The sequence below is a fragment of the Amblyraja radiata genome, chromosome 17, assembly GCF_010909765.2.
Source record: "Amblyraja radiata isolate CabotCenter1 chromosome 17, sAmbRad1.1.pri, whole genome shotgun sequence".
NCBI lineage: Eukaryota > Metazoa > Chordata > Chondrichthyes > Rajiformes > Rajidae > Amblyraja > Amblyraja radiata.
The window spans coordinates 38,254,753-38,272,154 of NC_045972.1; the positions used below are offsets into that span (position 1 = coordinate 38,254,753).

A 17,402-nucleotide genomic window follows, 5' to 3' on the forward strand; every position below is an offset into this window, starting at 1 on the left:
GCAGTGGACTCTATGGAAAAAATTACCAATAAATAGAAAGTTTTAACATTCTGTACAATGATTGAATACAGAATTAATAGATTTACATCCACTCACTGATTGTCATGGAACTTAATGCTTTTCATTCACTATTTGGAAATGTTTCTAATGCCAAATAGTTAAACCTAATTTTACTTATTATGACTTCAATACATAACAGAGATTATTACATTATAACACATCACATACTTGATGACAGCGAAGCTTATAACAATTGCAAAAGGGTGTATATATTTCAAGTCGCCTATAAATCAAATTTCTCTTGATCTCTTTCTCTATGGGGGTAATGTGAGCTCACTTTGTTTAACTACACGAACAATTAAGGTCTAAAGTCCATTGTTATCACAGGTGTGTGTTGCCGCTGTATCCATAGTTTCCAACATTCACTGCTTGCCCTGACAGATTTAAGGGTAGATTTCATATCACTGCATTCAACTAAGCCCTGAGTTCATACAGCCTTTGGGCTATGGGCTACGCCTCATTTTCTGTTGAGCTGTCAGCAAACAAGGTAGTTGAAAGAGGTTGCATGTCCAGGCAGTGAGTGTGTGCATTCACACAAGCTGTGCTAGACTCGTTCATTATCCACAACCCTTGCTTTGTACTGCGTTCTGTTTAAGAACATTGGAAATAGTAGCAGGAGGAATTCATTCAGTCCATTCCAGCTGATCATCTTTTATCTTGGGGACACTTTCCTCTTCTAACTCATGACTCCCTTAAGATCAAAAAACATCTGTCTCTCTACACACACACACACACACACACACACACACACACACACACACACACACACACACACACACACACACACACACACACACACACACACACACACACACACACACACACACACACACGTATATACATACATGTGTGTGTGCGTGTGTGTAGATATGATAGATCCATCCATCTCAGTTAACAAGTGAGCCTCCACAGGCCTCTTGGGTAGATAAGTCCAGATTCACTAGGATCTGGACAAATAAATGATTTCTCATTTCAGTCCTAAGGCGCCTAAACCTTACTTTGAGGCTGTGACTGTTGCTTCCAAGCATCACAGATGAACAAAAATCATCTCTGCTTCCACTGTGTTTAGCCCTTCCATGATATTCATACATTTCAATGTGAAAACCTGTATGTTTCAATGTGACTAATGGTAGACAATGTTTGGGTTTTGCTTATCGATATCCAGAGTTAACACTTTCTGTGTTGCTCAGTGGCATTCAATAATGGTGGGGTCAAGGAGAGTTCTTCATGAGGGAGCTTATGTTGCAAATATGGAATCTAATCAACATGGAAAATTCTCACACCCAGAACTGAGTTAAGTCGTTTCTGACCCATCTGTACTCATTTTTTTTAACTGGTTCCAAAGATCTTCTGTTGGAGCTTTCTTCCTTCTGTGGGGCACTGAGGGGTATTGTAGAATTTTGAATCTGTGCCACGGTTGAAATGAGCAGCTGAGTACAAATAAAAAGATTCTCCAGCCTAAACTTCCTCGTCTATACACTGCAGGAGGACAAGAATCTGCTTCAGCTGTGACATGCTAGCTGTGCAGAAATTGATATAATGCTTAAAGGATGCTCACTTAAGGTGATGTCTAATTTAGCTGTCATCTCACAGATGGAGAGTACTTTTTATCATTTGAAGAATGTCACCTCGGGTGGGGTACAGAGGTTCCTTGATGTTTCAGAAGCCTGTCCCAGATTTCTTGAGTCGCGGACAGTGAGCACAGCTGTCAAAGTATACAGAGAGATATAGATCAAGTGCAGAAATAGATGGACGCATGGCTGATGCAGTTTAACCTGAGGAGTTCGAATGTAAGGGGGAGGCTTATGGTTTATGGAAGGTTTATGGTTGATAGCAAGGTTTATGGTTGATGGCAAGACCTTTAAAGACATTGATGTGCAAAGTTCACCTGAAAGTGAAAGGTTTCCTGAAATAAGGTGTATGGAATGCTTGGTTTCATTGGTCAAGGAATTGAGCATAAGAGTGAGGAAGTCATGATGCAGCTTTATAAGATTTTTTTTAGACCGCATTTGGTGTATTGTGTGCTGTTCTGGTCACCGCATTACAGGAAGGATATGGAGGCTTTGGAAAGCGTGCAGAAGATGTTTCCTCAGTGGATTAGCTACAAGGAGAGGGTGGACCAACTGATTGTTTTCGCGAGAATGTTTGTGGTTAAGGGAAGATCTGATGGAGGTATACAAAATTATGCAAGGAATAGATAGGGTAGAGCCAGAACCTTTTCCCCCCCAAGGTGAAAATGTCAACGTCTGAAGGGCATAGCTTTAAGGTAAGAGGGGTAAAATTTAGAGATGATGTGCGGGGCAATTTTTTTTACACAGAAGGTGATGGGTGCCTTGAATGCACAGCCAGGGGTGGGGGTGTAGGCAAATACGATGATGGCATTTAAAAGGCTTTTAAATAGGCACTTGGATATACAAGGAATAGAGGGATATGGATCATGTGCAGGTAGATTAGATGAGTTTGCACCATGTTCGGCATTCTGTGTTCTAGATTCTAATGAAGACAAAAGAGAATGCAAGTGTCTAGAATCTGCAGCAAAGGACGATATGCTGGAGGAACACAGTGGGTTAGGCAGCATTGTTGGGGGTGGGGGGAAATGGACAGTTGACATATTGGGTGAAGCCCGTCTGTCTAAACTGAAAAATAAGAATGGGTTTATAAATCAAACCCTTGCTTTTAGGGTAAAAAGATGGTGAATTAGAGAAAATATTTGAATTGGCGTGATCTGCGAATTGAAACTAATATTACGCCAAAGACGTTGCTGATTGTGAGTTTATGAATATAGTATTAAATACAGAGGGCACATGTCGGAAAGCATGATTTCTGAATGAGTAAACCATTCCGCGGGCAGCGGCTGAGCAGAAACTGCAAATAAAGCCTTGCTGGATACTTGATCCAACATGTAAAAAAAACACATGTTTTATAACTTAAATACAGGGGAGGCACAGCCCTTTTATTCAAAAAACATTTATTTCCCAAAGCATTTTCTCACAAGATTGTTAAGCTTTTGGCCCTTTGTTCAAGGTTTTGAAACCTTATCTCATGGATTTTACTGTTTGAAAACCAGCGTGCCTGTGACACAGTGGTGACCTTCAGTGCTCCACAGATGGTGATGTCATTTGAGTGAAGTCATTCAGTTTCAATTCATTAATATCCAACAATGGGCTGGAGCTCAGAGTGACTGATGACACTGGAAAGTAAAGGCAGGAAAAGCATTGCACTGTTTTCAGAAGGGTAATTAGCAAAGAATTCCATCACAATTTTAAAAAGCAAGGACTTTTAATAAGGGATGGAAGGTATTCCCTTATAGCTTTTCACTCCAAGGGTACGGATAAATATTTGATCTGCCTCTATTTACAGTGTCATCTTGGTGTATATTGGATTTAGTGGTTGGAAAATTACTGTGGGTTCGTAGGGTAGTATTTGTACTATTTTCGGCTCAGGAATTTGGCACACTGGTGAAGTTTTTGACTGTTAAATAAGACCCTGTATATATTCACTGACCATGACTATGATACTCGCTCTGTATTCACAGTTTGTTAATGCCGGTTTCTTCGTCCACGTTGTAACAGAAGGTCCAGAATACTATGAAAAACCTTGTGCAAACGATACAACTTCTTCCCTCACCCCAGCATGCAAACCTGCAAGTCGCATTTTTGTATGCTCCCCAAGGAGGCAGATTAGCACAAATTACAGAAAGCCACATTTCATGCTACTCCCTGAATAAATATTAAGTAATTTGTTTTCCTTCAATTTCTATGCTCAGTACATTTCACTGATTCCCAGGATTTGCCTCACTGCTTTACATCCACAGTCAGTGAGTGATCATTTTCAAAGGCCAGGAATTCTGTGATTGCTTCTGAGGTTCCCGTACTACACTAATTCTGGCTTCTCGTGCATCTCTGATCTTCTGTGCTTTACCATTGGTAACCATGCATTCAACTACTAATGCCCAAGCTCTGGAATCCATCTAGGTTTTATTGCCCTCTTCTTTTAGGATGATCCTTAAAGCTTCTCTTTGATCCAAGTTTTTGTCATTTGATTAACTATCTCCTTATTTAACTCATTACCAAATTTGGAATGGTTCCGTTCCTGTGAAGGTGCCTGCGACGATGTTACTCCATGTGCTTCTGTATCCAATCTGTCAAAAGTGATGACCGCTTCAGAATGATGGCTATTCCAGCCCCAATTTTCATCATTGAAAGATCATGATGCAAAAAGAGGCCATTGAGCCCATCATAACCGTGCTGACTCTCTGTCAATGCAACTGTTTACTTCCATCAGCTGGCCCTTTCCACATAACTTTGCAATTTCTTTCACCATTGTATAAAAAGTGCCCATTTCCCTCCTGAAGTCCACAATATAACCTGTCACTACCATCTTGCAAGCAGTGCATTCCACATTCCAATCATCTCTTATCACTCTTAATTTCCTTCCCCTTTAGTTTACATTCATAATTTACACCCACTTTATCCATCGGCCCCTTCACCAAAAGGGACAACCTCCTACTATCCACTCTCTCCAGATCCTTCATCATATATATTTCTATTCGATCTTTCCTCAGCCTCTTCCTCAGGATATTTCCACTAGTGGGAGAGTCTGGGACTAGAGGTCATAGCTTCAGAATTAAAGGACGTTCTTTTAGGAAAGAGATGAGGAGGAATTTCTTTAGTCAGAGGGTAGTGAATCTGTGGAATTATTCGCCACAGAAGGCTGTGGAGGCCAAGTCAGTGGATATATTTAAGGCAGAAATAGTTAGATTCTTGATTAGTATGGGTGTCAGAGGTAATGGGGAGAAAGCAGGAGAATGGGGTTATGAGGGAGAGATAGATCAGCCATGATTGAATGGCGAAGTAGACTTGATGGGCTGAATGGCCTAATTCTACTCCTATCATTTATGATCTTATGACTTAGGATCTTCCTTAACTAAAACAGTTCCAGCCTCTCTAAACCATCGTTATAATTGTCGTCCCTCATTCCAAGAATAATCCTCAATCTTTTCTGGACCCTCTCCAAAGCCTTTACATCCTTCCTGCGATGTGGTGACCAGAGCTGAACAATGCTCCACTTCTAGCCAGGCCACACATCTGCTGTTAAAAATGTGTGCCTTTCAATGAGATCACCTCCGTTTTTTCAGAGCTCAAGAAACCTCCAGTGAAGCTGGACGAAAGTGGGATGGATTATATCCAGCAGCTTTGTCTGGTCACTAACACCCCTGACCACTATTCACAAAATGTTCCACCAATTGTGAGGATAAATAGAAGAGGTAAATAAGATTGTTACAAATATAAAGTCCAACAATGTACCTTTGATGGAAATGGGAGCAACTGGGCTGAGCAGAGAGTAAGTGTGCAAAGAAAATCATTTTGAATGTTTTTTTAATTTAAAAGCTACATGTCACAATAATTTCCTCTGAAATCTGGGTGATAGAAGATGGCTGTACTTATAAATATTTACAAACCTTCCCACCTATGGAGATGGCTCTATCCTTGAGTCTTTTGCAGTCTAAAGTCTGTGCTAGTGATACCTTTTTTTTTTATACGGGAAAATTATTTTATTTTCTTTGTGGAAACAGGCCCTTCAGCCCACCAAGTCCATGCCGACCAATGATCACACGTACACTGGTGCTATGTTATCACAGTTTCGCATTATACACACAAGGGGCAATTTTACAGAAGCCAATTAACTAAACCTGCATGTCTTTGGAATTTGGGAGGAAACCGGAGCACCCGGAGAAAACCCATGCGGTCACAAGGAGAACGTACATACTCAATTAGGGCAGCACCCAAGGTCCCGATCGAACCTGGGTCTCTGGCACTTTACGGCAGCAACTCTACCACTGCGCCACTGTGTTGCCTTCTATACGCCTTTATGTGGATTACCTTTGACTGAATTCTGTCCATGCTTTATTGTACAGGAAGAAGGAATATAGTTTCCTGGTTTGGACAAAGTCCCTTTCTTCCCCTCTCCACCTCACCCCACTGCTAAATCATCTATTAGGGACCCCGCAGGGTGATGGTAAGTCCAACGGCCGCATCCGAGCTCCGCAAATCATGCCTATTGTGAATTCTGACAAACTTGTGACACCAATATAATTTCAATGTCAGCACTATATGGTTTGATATCAAAATAAATTACCAGAAGAAAACCATTACGAATCTGGGAATCGTGATAGCTGTGTTACTGAATTGAAGTGATATTTGTATCCTACTTCATTCTGTATTTAAAATGTTGCAACTCTAGTTAAGTTAAAGACTACATCTATATCTTCTTCTCCACATCAACTATAACCTCAGCTGAAAGCAAAGGCTCACAGCAACAAACTCTCCCAGAATTCTAAAGTTTCCAGGTCTGCAAACAAGAAGAAAACTTCTGTCGGCATGGAGATGGGAATGTGCCAGATTCCTGTCAGTCTTTCCCCAGCAGGGGTTTTCTCCACCTGTGGCCAAACTGAAAACTTCTCATGAAAACTCATTAAGCATATGGTTGACAGACTCTGGTAGTTGTACAAATTGCTTCATGGGACATGTGTGGCTTGTTGAGTAATGGTTTATAACCTGCGGGATATGACTCATTCCCGTCTCCTGGTTTACATAAACTCAGTCCCTGTGTTTGTGCATGTGCTGTACATTTTTAATTCAGTTATTTTTAGGTTTCATTATGGGTGGCCTGGATGGTTTGGCAGTTAAATGCTGACCCCAAGTAACAAAAATTATGAATTACATTTGTAATGCCACAGGTCAGATGCTGTTCTGGTTCTCAGCAGGGTTATAACAGCCATCATGAAAAGTGGCAATGCTCCCGGACTTTGTGCAAAAAGACAAACAAACAAACAACCAAACAAACTGCAAACAGAATGTAACAATCACATATTCCTTTTCATATTAAATATTGTGGGCGGAAGGAAAAAGGGAAAAAAAACAGCAATTTTAAGAAAAGGTGGTACAGTAAATTTAGTCCCTGGTGAGATAGGAGTTTACAGTCCTAATGGCCTCTGGGAAGAAGCTTCTTCTCAACCTCTCCGTTCTCACAGCATGGCAGCGGAGGCGTTTGCCTGACCGTAGCAGCTGGAACAGTCTGTTGCAGGGGTGGAAGTGGTCTCCCATGATTTTATTGGCTCTGGAGTTGCACCTCCTGATGTATAGTTCCTGCAGGGGGGCGAGTGAAGTTTGCATAGTGCGTTCGGCTGAACGCACTACTCTCTGCAGAGCCTTCTTGTCCTGGGCTGAGCAATTCCCAAACCAGATTGTAATATTTCCGGACAAGATGCTTTCCACAGCCGCTGAGTAGAATGTTTAAAAAAAAATTTAGGTTAGCTACCTTCCCATCTACATAAAAATCCTTGGGTGCATTCAAGCAATGAAGACATAATGCCACTAATAGTCCACTACTTATGTTTGAGCAGGAGAACAGGAAATATTACCACACTTAAAGTAATGACCATGTATAAGGGCCAGGAATATACTGATATGAACTAAAGGTGGAGGACTTAGAGAATACTGGGTAGAAAATTGTCCTCAGTTGCTTGGACCAAACTCTTGTTACTCTGGCAAGAGCAGGTTGTATTGTGGACCTGAAATTCAGTTCAACAGATCTGAAATTCAGAAGCAATGTCTAAGCTGCCATTTCGGAAGGTTTCTGTAAAATGCTAGGTGTGGTCATACAGAGGCCACATTGTATTAACAGTCCAGATGTAAATGTAGTGAAATTCAGTAAGAGAACTCTGATTTGTAAGTGCATGGATGCTAGAAGACTGGACATACTGGGTCTATGGCCCATCTGAAGGCAGGTTGGATGAGAAAGATGGGTTGGATGAGAAAGATGGAAAGGAAGTTGACAAAGTTGACATGCATGTTGGGAGCGGGAGATGGCACAGATGAAATTACTCTTTGTGAAAGGATGCTTGTTGTAATTGTAATAATTTTACATATCCATATAAAATTAAACATAGACCTAAACAGCCTCCACAACGGCGTGTGAGAATCCCCAGGGCACACAGCATAAGCGGAGATCCACAGCCATCAGTTCAATGTCCTGGCCACACACACGCTCCTTCACCGTGATGTGACCAGAGTTGTACCGACCGCTGTCACTCTCTCTGCAGTCCCTGTCCGCCCGAAGCCGTTCACACTCGCAATATACAGAAAGCATTGCTTGCTCCACAGTCACATTAACAATGTATATTCCTGTCGTGTTAAATCACCATATAGGTCATTGCAGATTGATTTCAAGTCAAGTCAAGTTTATTCATCACATACACATACGAGATGTGCAGTGAAATGAAAAGTGGCAATGCTCGCGGACTTTGTGCAAAAAGACAAACAAACAAACAACCAAACAAACTACAAACAGAATGTAACAATCACATATTCCTTTTCATATTAAATATTGTGGGCGGAAGGAAAAAGGGGAAAAAAAACAGCAATTTTAAGAAAAAGTGGTACAGTAAATTTAGTCCCTGGTGAGATAGGAGTTTACAGTCCTAATGGCCTCTGGGAAGAAGCTTCTTCTCAACCTCTCCGTTCTCACAGCATGATAGCGGAGGCATTTGCCTGACCGTAGCAGCTGGAACAGTCTGTTGCAGGGGTGGAAGTGGTCTCCCATGATTTTATTGGCTCTGGAGTTGCACCTCCTGATGTATAGTTCCTGCAGGGGGGCGAGTGCAGTTCGCATAGTGCGTTCGGCTGAACGCACTACTCTCTGCAGAGCCTTCCTGTCCTGGGCAGAGCAATTCCCAAACCAGATTGTAATATTTCCGGACAAGATGCTTTCCACAGCCGCTGAGTAGAATGTTTTAAAAAAAATTTAGGTTAGCTACCTTCCCATCTACATAAAAATCCTTGGGTGCATTCAAGCAATGAAGACATAATGCCACTAATAGTCCACTACTTATGTTTGAGCAGGAGAACAGGAAATATTACCACACTTAAAGTAATGACCATGTATAAGGGCCAGGAATATACTGATATGAACTAAAGGTGGAGGACTTAGAGAATACTGGATAGAAAATTGTCCTCAGTTGCTTGGACCAAACTCTTGTTACTCTGGCAAGAGCAGGTTGTATTGTGGACCTGAAATTCAGTTCAACAGATCTGAAATTCAGAAGCAATGTCTAAGCTGCCATTTCGGAAGGTTTCTGTAAAATGCTAGGTGTGGTCATATAGAGGCCACGTTGTATTAACAGTCCAGATGTAAATGTAGTGAAATTCAGTAAGAGAACTCTGATTTGTAAGTGCATGGATGTACTAGAAAACTGGACATACTGGGTCTATGGCCCATCTGAAGGCAGGTATATTGGGTTGGATGAGAAAGATGGAAAGGAAGTTGACAAAGTTGACATGCATGTTGGGAGCGGGAGATGACACAGATGAAATTACTCTTTGTGAAAGGATGCTTGGTTGGGACCTTGGGAAACTGAATTTATGCAATGGAGTAGTTAAGTTTCAAACTCAGGCTAAAATGTTGATAAGGGATATGAGAGCAGCAATGGAGTACCCAAGGAGGGAGGCATGGAAGATAGAATAAATGGACAACAAAAGAGTTTGGTGCTGAGTAAAAGGGAGATGGAAGTCCATGTCTAAGGGGTAGATCAAAGAGAGCAACCTAACACTGAAATATTTAAACCTAATCAAACATGATTATAGTCCATCTAGAATTCATGGTCATACAACGTTGCCAGAAATGTTGAATTAGAAATTCAAACAAAATGGCGTATTTTTAACCAATTTGCTAAAGATCTTTTTTTTAAATAGTCCAATTAAGTTGAAAATTCGCCAGAAAGTTCCTTTTACTCAGTGATTTAAAGATAACAATGTCCTCAGTGCTAAATATTAAAGCATATTTCATAAATACAGTTTTAGTATTAGTTGGCAACTGGATTTAGCAATGTCGTTAATAATTTTCTTCAAATCTAACTTCGGAAAAATCCGGTATTGTGAATTAACAACATCTTTGCCTACGTTCCGTGTGAGAGCCAGTTGTTGTTCCATTTTAGATCTCATTGTTCAAAGCTGATTGTCCGAATTGCCAAGGGGAAAGAGATACTTCAAAGCTGTTATAAGCGTAATTTTTTTTGTCACTGTAAATAATAAGGCAGTGTTGATGGAGTCCATCTGTGAATATCAGTGTGAGGTAAAGTGATACTGCAGTAGTTTTAGACAGCATTAATCCCTGATAATTTACTTATACTTAACAACTGACAAGCAATCTCAGTATTTTGCTATTTTAATGTAAATTACTAATGGTAAAATATCATTATAGTGACAAGTTTGATGTAGTCCAACTGCTGAACTTCAGAAGCCATGCCCCTATCTTCTTTCCTTTGCTAAAATCTGTGTGAGGCCTTGCCGTTCTCATGAAATATACTGTTTATTGGAATGAAGCCTGCAGTAAACTAATCCAGCTACCATCTCCAGGTACTTTAGGTATATGGCTAATCACAAGTTAATGGCGGTGCCTAAGATCCTATCTATTTGGTTCAGTGGAATGTCTTCAAGACGCTATTTAAAAATCTTATTTAATAGGTCATGAGAAAAAATTATTATACACTTTTTGTGCGCAAATTCTTGTAACTGATAGTCACACTCTCCCTTGTACTGAAACATGATATTGCAAGGCATGACTGTGTGAGTTATCTGGTATTAACTGGGCTGATACTAACTTGATATCCAGCAGTGGTAGTCAGAATGACATTGACTGGTTGTAGTTTTCAAACTAATTTATTGTTGATGACACTTACACATCAGAAAAGTTGTTGAAAATTAGTACCAAAATTGTTTCCCAGGATAAAAGGAAAAGTCAAAGGAAGTTTAATTCATCAAATAAACAAATTGCTGAAGTAACTCAGTGGTAGCATCTCTGGAGAACATGGATAGGTGACACTTTTGAAGGAGTAGGTTGACGAGGGCAAGGCATAGACATTGTATGGATTTCAGCAAGGCCTTTGATAAAGTTCCGCATCGCGGACTGTTCTGGAACGTTAGATCGCATGGTATCCAGGGAGAGTAACTGCCTGGATACAGAATTAGCTTCATGGAAGGAAGGAGAAGGTGATGGTGGAAAGGTGTTTTTCAGACTGGGGACCTGTGACTAATGGTGTGCAACAAGGATTGGTACTGGGTCCATTGCTATTTGTGGTTTACATTAACAATTTAGATGATAATGTGCAAGGCATGATGAGAAGGTTGCAAATGGCACTAAAGTAGGTGGTATTACAGACAGTGAAGCAGGATCTGGGTCAGCTGGGCAAATGGCTGAAGAATGGCTAATGGAGTACAATGGAGATAAGTGTGAGGTGTTGCATTTTGGGAAGTCAAACAAGGGCAAGACCTTTAAGGTAGGGCCCTGGGGAGTGTTGTAGAACAGAGGAATATAAGAGTACAGGCGCACAGTTCCCTGAAAGTAGCATCACAGGGAGATAAGGTGGTAAAGAAGGTTTTTTGATACATGGGGGGTGGGGGGTTATCAATCAGGGTATTGAGTATATAAGTTGGGATGTTTTGTTACAGTTATACGAGACTTTGGTGAGACGATTGACGAGAATGTTGCCAGCTCTCAAGGGGCTAAGCTATAGGGAGAGATTGGGCATGCTAGGACTTTATTCCTAGGAATGCAGGAGGCTAAGGGGTATTCTTATAGAGGTTTATAAAATCTGGAGGGCAATTGATAGGATGAATATACAGAATCTTTTACCCAGAGTAGGGGCATCATGAACCAGAGGGCATAGTTTTAAGGTGAGAAGTGAAAATTTTATAGGAACCACTGGAGCATCTTTTTTACTCAGTTGGTGGTGGGTATATGGAATGAGCTGTCAGAGGAGGTAGTTGAGGCAGGTATACTAACATAATTTAAAGACACTTAAACAGGTACATGGATAAGAAATATTTAGAGGGACATGGACAAAGTGAGGGCAAATGCGACGAGCTTAGATGGGGCATCTTAGTTGGCATGGACGCGTTGGGATGAAGAGCCTGTTTTCGTGCTTAATGGCTCTAGGCCTCGCCCACTGAGTTACTCCAGAAATTTAATTCATTTGTGTTTTCTTTCAAAATTGTACTACCTGAACTCAATGTCAAGATCAGTATGTAAGAACATGTATTTTACAAATAATTAAAAGATGTAAGGAGGATATTTTTCAGATTTTTGAATAGAATGACACATCTGGTGAATATGTTCTCCTGCCAGTTAGGAAAATTGAAGGAGAGGTAAAGAAGCAAGTTTAAAAAATGAGGCTAAAGAAAAGAACAGAGGTTTGAAAAACGATGCCATGGCACATATCCATGACACACATGTACTAACGGGTAATGCTATTAGCAGATGTTGGCTGAAGATTGAGCTGATGGGAACATGAAACACTTGCATTCATCTTTGACACATCTGAAAAGTGCTTTACATGTAGTTAATTGTGTAATGCATATTGGAGGAGCTAGAATAACAGGCAGGATTTGCACAAGGAACTGGAGAAACAAGCTTCTCTGCTTCATCTTACCTGTCCCCACAATGTAAGTACACACATAACAAAATAGAATTTTACGTATTCAGTCTGAAGAAGGGTCTCGACCTAAAAGGTCACCTATCCATGTTCTCTGAGTTATTCCAGTACTTTGTGTCCTTTTGAACACTGACAAGAGGTTACTTAATCACAATTTTTTGCCTATGGTTTAAGATGTTCTTCTGCCCTTACAAAAAATGATGAGTAAATAAAACCATTTTAGAATATGCCACAAGACAGGATGTTCAAAACAAAACAGAAACATTCTAAAAAAAACTCAGCTGGTGTGGACTTGATGGAAGGAAATCGAATTACCCGTTGAAAACCCACCCGGTCACAGGGAGAACAACAGACAAACTCCGTACAAATAGCACCAGAACTTCATCAGAACTGGAGAAGAGAGAAACCAAGTTAATTTTCGGTAGCAGAGAAGGTAGGCGGAAAGGAATATCTCTGATGAGGTGGGACCAGACAAGTTGAAGTAGTCACTGGAGTAGTTGAGATCAGATTATGCCTCTTTGTCTACAAATAGAAAAAGAATAAAGTGAGCCAGCATCAAGAACTATAATTATGTATTTATTACACCAGCAATAAATATATATATTTTTTTTAGATTAGATTTCCTTTATTGTCATTCAGACCTTTCGGTCTGAACGAAATGCTGTTGCCTGCAGCCATACATGTAATAATAACAACACAATAAACAATAAACACAAATTAACATCCACCACAGTGAGTTCACCAAACACCTCCTCACTGTGATGGAGGCAAAAGTCTTAGAGTTACTGTCTCTTCCCTCCTCTTCTCCCTCTGCGCCGAGGCGATACCCCACCGGGCGATGGTATCAGTCCCGCGGTTCAAGCTCCGCGGCCCGGGGGTGGTCGAAGCTGCCGCCCTCCAGTCCAGCGGACGCAGCTGTTGCAACGGGAGCTCCAGGTCGCCGCCGCCAGAACGCCGCCTCAGCCGCCGGAGCACCGTCTCAGCCCCGCACCGGGCTGCCCCCACGGGAGCGCCTTTTCCAGCCGGGAGCCGGTCCGCCCTCACCGGAGCGCCTTCTAGCCGGTAGCCAGGCCACCCACACAGCAGCGTCTCAGCCTCGCGCTGCCCTCACCGGGCTGCCCCCACGGGAGCGCCTTCCAGCCGGGACCCAGGCTGCTCACACGGGAGCGCCTTCCAGCCGGTAGCCGGGCCGCCCGCACGGGAGTGTCTCAGCCCCGCGCCGTCCGCCCTCACCGAAGCGCCGAGTCGTGCCGCTGCCCGGACGTCGCCACAGCTCTAAGACGGCCAGCCTCGCGTTGGTGAGTCCTGGCTGGCTCTACCTCCGGACCCTCGAGGTCGGTCGCAGGTTGGAGGCCGCCAGCTCCGCCATTAGGCCTCAGCGCAGACGGGGGAAGAGAAGGGGGATACGACAAAAAAGTCGCATTCCCCCGAAGGGAGAGACAGAAAGCCCTGTTTCACCCCCCCCCCCCCCCCACACACATAACACCACCTAATAACCAAAAAATTTACTAAACTAGACAAAAAAAACAACACAAAAAAGTAAAAACAGACAGACTGCAGGCGAGCCGCAGTCGTATCACAGCGCCGCCACTTCCGGATATAAAAAACAAATGCTAGAACATATGTGGAGAGAGAAACAGACAACCTTTCTGGTTAAATATCTTTCAACTGAATTTTTATATTATTTATTCCTCTCCCCAGTCCAAACCACAGTCAAGGTATCAATGAGACTTTCAAAAGCTCAGTTAAACACATGATCCAAAATCAAACTTCTTCTATGATACATACAAATCCAGAGCACTTTCTTCTCAGCATCTAGTTACTTTGAACGAATGAAAGTGAATTGCCATTCTTTCTCTGGATATGCACTGTCTGTTCAGTTCAGTTTAGTTTATTGTCAGGTGTACCAAGGTACAGTGAAAAGCTTTTGTTGCGTGCCATCCAGATGTGATCCATTCAGATTGGGAAGGTTCAGTCCTGGTCTTATAGAAGTGTATGAGATCATGAGGGAAATAGATAGGGTGAATGCACAGTCTTTTTCCCAGAATAGGGAATTCAAGATGCAGGGGATATAGGTTTAAGGTGAGAGGGGGAAAATATAAGAACCCGTGGGGCAATTTTTTCACGCAGAGGGCGGTGGGTATATGAAATGAGCTGCCAGAGGCGGTAATTGAGGTAAGTACTATAACAACATTTAAAACACATTTGGACAGGTACATGGATAGGAAAGGTTTAGAGGGATGTGAGCCAAATGTGGGCAGATGGGACAATGGGATATTGGCATAGGCAAGTCGGGCTGAAGGGCCTGTTTCCGTGCTGTGTGACTAAATGGCTCTATGGCTCGGAGGGTGCAAATTATTTGTTTTTTTTATTTTGAGAGAAAATGTGACTTTAAAGTTGAATATAAATTTCTTTTTTTTAAGGGAGGTCACATGTCAATTGGAAAATTCTCACTCGCATCTCTGCCAAGTCGAACATCATTCTCTGAAACATCTGTAACAAATCTCCTGTGAGTACAATGCATTGTGTTTGCATGAATTTCATCCTGCACTTCAGAGCTGGAATTTCCGCTATTGTTCAATTTCTATTCAGAAATATTCTAGGCATTCAGTCTTGTAGCCTACAGTAATTTCTTCCTTTGGCCATGACATGAGGGAAGAGGGGGAGAGAGATGCATCTACACTCAGCAACTTGAAAAAAGCCATCAAGTGCCGAAGATTTCCATCAACAGTTCTAAAGTCATGTTAGATTTTCAGTTAAATTAAATCTGATTATTATTTTTGACTAAGTGGATTTTCCTTTTGGTCTTCAATGCTAGAAGTATATTGAACATTAAAAGTGAATGACCTCTATAGACAGAACATAACGTTGAGGTTCATTTAAAAAAAAATCTGCTATATGAGTAAAGCGGGGACTGAATTATCAATGACTGTTACAAGCAATATCGACAGATAGGTTCGGTGATTAGTTTCCAGTCTTTTATTGAACCATGTCAATGAAAATATTATTTACCACTATCAGATTTTATTGACTCTTTTTTCATGACGACCACGCACTGATTAAATAGCTTAAAGCGCTGTTTAATGATTCAGAGAATGAATCATTAAGAAAACTGTTTAAATCCACAACGTTGTCTTTACATAACTTTGAGTAAACAAGTTTTATACAGTGCTGAACTTTCTAATGATCAGGACCATCTGTGCACCATTTTTATCATACAATCCAGATTGTGGTCTCTGAAATAAACAGGAAATTAATACCAATAGATATTATGTTTAAGTGATGTTCTTTAATGCCTCAGTACAGAAGGGAGAAAAGATAGATGTTATCACATTTCCCATGTTTTTCATTGAAGTATCTTTATGAGGCCTTCAGTGTGGTAATATTTCTATCATTTATTAACTGAATCAAACATTAAAAAGAAAAAATAACTTTTGCAAAAGGTGATATGTGTGCCTTTTTGTTTCTTAAAGGTTTTATTCCATTTATAGTCTTCAGCCTTCCACTAAAATCAATGCCTCGGTTTAGCCACAAGAAAATGCAGCACTGTATTCTACATGGTGCTTTAGAGATTGATTTGCTTCCAATTGAGTTCTGAGGAGTGGAAGATGCCTGATATATGTGAAAATTCCTTTAATATGAAGTGATCATTGTGCACACAGTATTATACTGATTATGAAGCAGCAAGTCTACTTATAGAAGACATAAAGTACTGGAGTAACTCTGCGGGTCAGGCAGCATTACCCCGGCACTTTGTGTCTTCCTTTATAAAACAGCATCTGCAGTTCCTTGTTTCTACATGCCTACTTGTAAAGTGTGTCCTGATCATTTAAAATTACTATTGTAAATTACTTTGGATTACAATACATATTGTTTTGTGTAGTTTCCATTTTCTCCTTCTGGTTTTATAGCTCCTGCTTTCACTGTAAGGCAAAGTAGGTCTTAGACGTCGCTGTGTTTGCTGATGCCCATAGCCTACCAGAGATCTCAGACCTCCTTTCATGAAGTTGCCAGTGGAGATCACAATCCCTAGCCAACTGGGCCAACTCAATATATTTGAACAGTGACAATATATTTAAAGAAAAAGGACATTGGAGTTTAATTTTTGTGCATTCATTTTGTTTTTGTATATATCAGGAGGGAAAGCGGAAGTGCAGTGTGTCTAGACATGCAAGTAATTGACACAGTGAGGAGCGGCAAAGATCGGGAAGACACAGTAATGCACCATGTTTTAAGTGGGAACCTGTACAAGCCTCGGAAAAGGGTAAGATACTTTCATAACTATGTTGAAAAACAGATCAATTTACCCAAGGATAGAGGTAAGCACCCAACTAGTACAGAATTCCTCACAGCGCCAGGGATCTGGGTTCAATCCTGACCTCAGGTGCTGTCTGTGTGGAGTTTGCACCTTCTCTCTGTTGGTTTCCTCTGGATGCTCCAGCTTCCTCCCACATCCCAAATACCTGTGGGTTTGTAGGTTAATTGGCCATTGAAAATTGCCCCTAGTGTGTAGGGAGTGGATGAGAAAATGGGACAACATAGAACTGGTGTGAATGGGTGATCGATGGATACTGTGGTCAGTAGGCCGAAGGGTCTGTATCTCTAAAACTAAAAATTAAAAGAATGTCGGACCCACGGTCAGTTAGCTGATTGAACCAGAGAATGACAGGGATGCATAAATGGCCTCAGTGTCCCAAAATTAGGAAGAGAAAAATGTGTTCAAATTCTTTCATCTGATTGCTCTCCAATTGGCTGTGCTGAAAAATATTGAAGAGATTTTTGTTTCCTTTCATATATGAGTACAATGCGCAACTGTGTAAATGTGTCCAAATGTATTCATTCAAATGTCGGA

General features: G+C 41.3%; 1 protein-coding gene across 2 annotated transcripts in view; it reads left to right on the forward strand.

Annotated features, from left to right (window-relative positions):
- Nucleotides 1-17,402, forward strand: part of slc9a5 (solute carrier family 9 member A5) — a 116,400-nt gene that overhangs the window by 88,806 nt on the left and 10,192 nt on the right. For both annotated transcript variants that reach the window (XM_033036218.1, XM_033036219.1), the window contains exons 11-12: nt 14,974-15,059; nt 16,688-16,814. In XM_033036218.1, coding sequence (XP_032892109.1) covers nt 14,974-15,059; nt 16,688-16,814 — 213 coding nt within the window. The remainder of the gene's footprint in view (nt 1-14,973; nt 15,060-16,687; nt 16,815-17,402) is intronic.